The sequence below is a fragment of the Carica papaya genome, chromosome 7 (assembly GCF_054855325.1).
Source record: "Carica papaya isolate Zhongbai chromosome 7, ASM5485532v1, whole genome shotgun sequence".
Classification (NCBI taxonomy): domain Eukaryota; kingdom Viridiplantae; phylum Streptophyta; class Magnoliopsida; order Brassicales; family Caricaceae; genus Carica; species Carica papaya.
In genome coordinates, this window is record NC_142315.1 from 12,086,153 (window position 1) to 12,092,273 (window position 6,121).

The 6,121-nt window shown below is 32.8% G+C and overlaps 1 protein-coding gene across 1 annotated transcript; it reads right to left on the reverse strand.

Moving 5' to 3' along the window:
* Positions 1–1,433: 1,433 nt before the first annotated feature.
* RIPK (Protein kinase superfamily protein) lies at positions 1,434–3,440 on the reverse strand. Its single transcript, XM_022049373.2, has 4 exons — positions 2,899–3,440; positions 2,657–2,792; positions 2,411–2,547; positions 1,434–2,310 (listed from the first exon to the last, which is right to left on the reverse strand). The coding sequence occupies exons 1-4, from the start codon at positions 3,301–3,303 to the stop codon at positions 1,630–1,632; spliced, it is 1,359 nt and encodes a 452-aa protein (XP_021905065.1). The 5' UTR covers positions 3,304–3,440; the 3' UTR covers positions 1,434–1,629.
* Positions 3,441–6,121: the final 2,681 nt, after the last annotated feature.

Consider the following 6,121-nt stretch of genomic DNA (forward strand, 5'->3'; position numbering starts at 1 on the left):
TAAGTATTCTTTAAGTACAAAAGCCCTAAAAATATGTGAATCGCCATGTTAGGAAATTTATATATCAATGTGATAATAATGGAAGCTTGAATATCATCATTCTATAACGTGAAAAGGCATTTTTGAAGTATTTAATTAAATACATTGTACAATTTCAGCATTTGTGAAGTATAATAAGTCTATCACTTTTTTTTTTTTTTTCGTTAAAAATAATAATTTACAAGTTAATGAGATTATTTATCTTTTAAAAATAATAATTAATAAAGTAAGTAAACTTAATTAGGAAATTTAAAATAATAATTTAAAAACTTTTTATCTTATATAGAGTCAAAGATATAAATATGTTTCTTTAATTTTTATAGGTTATGATTTATGAATTAGAATTCAATATAAATTTTTTAAAATTTTCTAAATAATTATCATTCATGTATTTAAAATTTTAAGAGTTGTATTGGTGTTTATAGATATCTATGTATTTTAAGATTTTTTATAAGAACCACAGATAAAAATTTGAGTCCTTCTATTAGTTTCTTTTTCTCATTTTCAACAAAGAATTATATTCAACTATCTATCTCTTCAAACATTTCCAACAGTTTCTTCCTTGGTTTTACTCAAAAATACTACTCTGCCGTTCTTTTCTTATCCTCTATCTTTGCCTTTTTGGTGTTCAATCTTCCTACTGACTACTCTATAACCCATAGACACCATACTTGATCATTCGTACAAACACCCCGAATTGGATTTTCTTCCATCCCTTCAAGTTTTTTGACAATGAGAGAAGTTTTGGATTGACTTGGTTAATATTATTGCAGAGATTCGAGGACTCCGTCACCGGATTAGCTAGTACCGATGGGCCTGCCTCTACCTTATTCACTTTTCTTTGACCTTGTTCACCAGTAAGTTGAGAAGAACCTCGAGAAGTCTCACTCAAATTCATAGAAAAGTGTCCAACAGGTATATGGTTTATGTGCTTCGGCCGATTGCATAAATTTGCTTCCAAGGCCTGTGCAATGGTTTCTAGCCGGGCTTGTAATAATTCCCAGAACGAGACACTATTCATATCCACAACTTTGGGTTCTTGGTTCCTTTCAGCTTGATTTTGAGGGCCCTTCACTTATTTGGGCTTTGCCAGTCCAAGTAGGATTTTTGCGGCCCTTCACTTGAAAAAGAAAAGAAAGAAAACCAATTGCAGAAAAAATAAATAATATTGTCTTTTTGTTGGGAGTCAAAATAGCCGAAGGCAACAACGCGGTTTATTAGAAAAAGTCTGCTTAGCTGGATTGAACAAATGTTGAATGTAGAGGCAAATTGTTTATATTCTTTTGACAAGACATATCTGTAGTTGGTGAATGTGGTTGTTTGATCTATCTTCTACATTGGCTCCCATTAAAAAATAAAATTCTAAAGTTTTGGTCTGCCTCTACTTGTACAAATTCAAAGACAAAAAAGTTGCTGTATAATTCCAAAGTACCAAAATCCCAAGTGAATATTTCATCCTTAGATTTTAAAGATTTGAAAAAAAACAAAAAAACCATAGACCTATAATGCAAACCCCGGCCTTGAACTCTATCTAACAGTAAAACTTATATTTACAGTGTGATATATACTTGATATGCATGTATGTATGCATCAATCCTTGTGATTGTGGTGCAAGGGAGAGTGAGAACCATGCTGATGGCGAGCGGCTGCTCGTGGGTGAAGAGGAGACCTATTAGGCGATTTGAATTGCTGATTATGAAGCTTATGGTTATGGTGATGCTGGTGGTGGTGGGAAGAATTGTCTTTCTTGCTGGTTTCTTTTTTGTGTTCAGTTTCCTTCGGATCCTCAGCAGGTTGATCTGCCGGAACTGTGTAAACAAAGGTTCCTATGGGGATGTCAACATAGTCCTTGAGTGGCTCAAGGATTTTGACCACACTGCTCATTGTTGGCCTCTGCTTGGGTCTGTAACTCAGACATTGATAAGCCAATGCAGCTGCCTTTCTAGCCCCACTTTCAGAGTACTGTCCTTCAAGCCTAGGGTCCATTATTCTTCCCAACTTCCTGGCATCATTCAACATCGGCCTTGCCCACTCTACCAGGTTTTGTTCTCTTTGGGGACGCCCCTTGTCCATTGACCTTCTCCCTGTTAGCAACTCTAATAGGACTACTCCAAAGCTGTACACATCGCTCATTGCGGTTAAGTGACCTGTCATTACATACTCAGGCGCAGCGTAGCCTTGTGTTCCCATAACTCGTGTTGAAACATGAGTGTCATCTCCCTCAGGCCCATCCTTTGCCAGTCCGAAATCTGAAAGTTTCGCTGTATAATCCTGCAAATTAATCAAACCCAAATCAGTTGCTGCTAATTAAACAAATGGGTTAATGAAATTAATTATGTTGGAGATGATTTTCAGAGAGTAGAAGACTTACCGAGTCTAACAAAATATTAGAAGCCTTGAAATCGCGGTAGATGACAGGCTTTTCTGCCTCGTGGAGAAAGGCAAGCCCTTGTGCTGCTCCATAAGCAATTTTCATTCTGGTGGACCATGGTAATGATACCGAAAATCCTGCACCCACCAAAGAAAATTAATAATAAGATTTAATCTCTTGTCATAAATATGCACTCAATTAATAAAGAGAAGAAGAATAAGAAGAAGAAGAGGAAGAAATACATACTTCTAAAAAGCTGATTCTCTAAACTGCCTCGTGGCATATATTCATATGCCAGAAGCCTGTGCTCTTCTTCGCAGCAATACCCAATGAGCTTCACAAGATGCGGGTGCCTCAATTGCCCAAGAAAGATTACTTCAGTCTGGAATCAAAGAGAAAGTAGAAATTAATTAATAAAAAAGCCAAAAGGTTAAATAAAATGACATCTAAAATTACTAGAAGGTTAATAACGAATAAAGATAACTCACCAGCCATTCCTTATGTCCTTGCAGACCCTCCAGGTCCAATAACTTGACTGCAACGGGCTGAGCGTCGAGGCCTGGCCTGAGCTTATCGTCGATGAAGCCCTTGTGCACCGGACCGAACCCACCTTCGCCGAGAAAATTACTGGAAGAGAAATTCTGGGTTATGAGTTTTAACTCGGCGTGCGTGAAAACGTGAAGATTAGAACCGGCAAGAGAGTGAGAGAGATCTTCAGATAAGGTGGTGGAGCCTGGATTACTCAGATCCAAAATGGAAATCCTCTGAAATGAACTCTGCTTTGTCACCTCCTTCTTAGACTTTGGTGGTGGGTCGTGGATCTCCTCATCATGAACCTTGTAACAGCTTGGAAGAAATATTGATCTCCACGTTGTTTTCTTCAACTGAGTCATTGCAGCTCCTTGTTAGAACTTAAATCGGAGATGGATGGATATGTATGTATGATAAGATGATTCTTGAATATTGAATAGTGTAATGAAATAAAAGTATGTATTAGAGTTGTTGGTAAAAGCTTTTAGAGGAAGGAATTGTATGGGTACCCGGAAAGGGAGAGATATATATATATATTATGATGAGGAGATGAATGGATTTTTCAAATCAACCCAACTGCTCTTGAGATCAAATGGAGAAAGAGTTCTGCAAGTTCTTGGTGCACATGTCAAATTCGGTTTTGATTATTTCTATTAGTCTGCTAAAGTTGGTTCCGAGGGAAAAAGACGCGGTTACCCCTCTTGACTTTGTTCTTTGGTTTAGTGGAGGATTTATTTGTTTATTTTCATGGAACCTTCGGTAGGGAAATTTAGCACATTCTTTATATATTATGTATATCCATCAAGACACCGTTTCTGTCTTTTGCCAATCCCAAGCTAGGTATACTAGCTGGACACAAGGAAATATTCCAAGTTACTAAAATTGACTCCTTAATTTGTTTCATATGGACATTACCCAAGTTTTCAAATCTACATATTTTAAATTATAATATTGGTCATGCAGATTATATATAAATGAACTCCACAAAAAGTAATTAAAACCCCAGTACACATTACTTTTTGGTGGTTAAGGAAGTTTTAATAATGTAACAAATTGAAATGATTGCAATGTTATGCAAGTTTCTAGAAGGTGAGGTGGGAAGAAAGTGTTATCATCCTCCGTCAGATATACATCCACCCACGAGGAAGAACAAAAAGAAGGCAAATCTCAACCGCTTGATCTGCGGACTTTTTCTTTGTGGAGGTGATGAGGTATTCTAGAAAGTTGACCTTTTATATGAAGCAAGGGCGAGAGGTAGGTGAAGAGTCAATTTTAGAATCTTTGATAATCATCCTGCCGTTACAAAACTCTTTGAACTAACCTGATGTAATTTAAATCGGGAGATAAAACTTGATTAAATCAGTTTCCAGTGTGTTTATTATCTCAACACTTAATTAAACATTTAAGATACATTAATCATACTTTTAAGGATGGTGATTAAAAAATTTCCTGAAAATTTTAATTTTTAGAGGAAGTAATTATAATTAGATCTAAAAGTCTTTAACTTTGAGCTGTTGAGTCAATATTTCTTCTGTTATTCTGCTCTTGATTTCTCTAAATAAATAAATGCCAGTAATAAACTGATATTTCATTCAATTCATCAACTCAATTGATTTTCTATTTTTATCTTAAAATCACACAAAAATAAAAAATAAATTACGATCGAGGTTTGACAAAAATATGGGATCTAGTAAACCTAAACTAATTCACTTAATTTCATTTTGATTTTTAACTAAAATTGAGTTGAACGTCGTCAATTTAAGTTTTATAAATTTTTTTACCATTACGGACCATTCGAGTTTGGTTTGAAGGACAATAATGTTGTATGTTTAATTTTAATTAAATAAAAGTAAAATTTATACAACGAACGGCATGAAATGAGTCAATTTTAATACAAAATCCGTACAAATCAAGTTAAATGTTATTTTTAAAACTCGTCTAACACCAGAAATAGGTTCTAGACTTTTTAATTTATGAATCAAATTCAGGTTTTGAGAAACCTACCCAAAACTCGATCCATTATCATCCCTATTACTTAGAGAACAAAAAAACAGAAGGAATAATCAAGCTTTGTTAATGGCTATTCTTTTAAACATTGATAATAGCCTTCTATAATGTCAACAGTAATAGCATAGTATCATTAAATATTAAGATTACGTCTTATGAATGATTATCATTAAAGACGGTCTAATTGATCTAGTTATTAAGTATATCTTTTACCTCATAACCTACATCATGTCTTGTCATGTTCTTCTACCATCACATATTGCATACCTTATTATTTGTTATATGAAGTTCATTTTTTAGGATGTATTAAGTATTTCATATTTTTTTATTAAATTATTCTACAATAGCATAATTAAGAATATTGTTCCTCAATTTTATAGTTCATTATTCTCACAAGATTCTTATTCCTATAAATTCAGTTTAGATCAATGATCTTCAATCTTCTAGTTATCTTTAAACTATCGAAATATTGAGATTTATTTTATAATTATTCTAGCAACTAAGTGGTAATTTTTATATGCAAACGAAGTATTGTGATTTTACTCACAGTTAACTTAGAAGAATTACTAAAAGTCTTTATCTTGTTTTGAATAAAGACTATCATAAGGTCGGAAAATGGATTTTGAATTATATCAAATGAAGGTAATGGAGTTTTCTGAAGTTGTAATCTTCTTGGAAAAATAAAAATTTTGGTGAATACGGATGAAGTAGTGATTTATAACTATATTTAAAGAAAAGTAAATGTTATACAGATTTCTTTGTATGATTTGTCTCACCACCTCTCTTTGGAATTTTTTTGTGTTTGATGATATTATACCAAAAGTTTTTATGTTATTGTTTCCTAAATATTATAGCATTTTTGGGCTCCAGATATATAAGTTCTTAATTATAGTTAGGGATGATATTTTGTATTCAAATTTATTTCATCTGACATATTTGAATCTGATCTATTATGATCCAATTAGATTTGGGTTTACTCTTTCAAAACCTATCTAGATCGGATTCATTATATATATATATATATATATTAATCATTAATATATTTATGTTAATAAATATACTACATTTTGGTAATACATATAATTATGTTCATATAATAAATATAATTTATATATATTAATATAGATTTTTATTTATTTTAATATAAATATTTATTTATTGATTTATTAATTC

Bases quoted from the DNA above. Each gene is read 5' to 3' on its own strand.
- RIPK (XM_022049373.2), bottom strand. From the start codon at position 3,303: ATGACTCAGTTGAAGAAAACAACGTGGAGATCAATATTTCTTCCAAGC. The intron at 2,793-2,898 runs GTGAGTTATCTT...CTTTGATTCCAG, and splicing joins AAGGACATAAGGAATGGCTG to ACTGAAGTAATCTTTCTTGG. The intron at 2,311-2,410 runs GTAAGTCTTCTA...ATTAATTTGCAG, and splicing joins CTAATATTTTGTTAGACTCG to GATTATACAGCGAAACTTTC.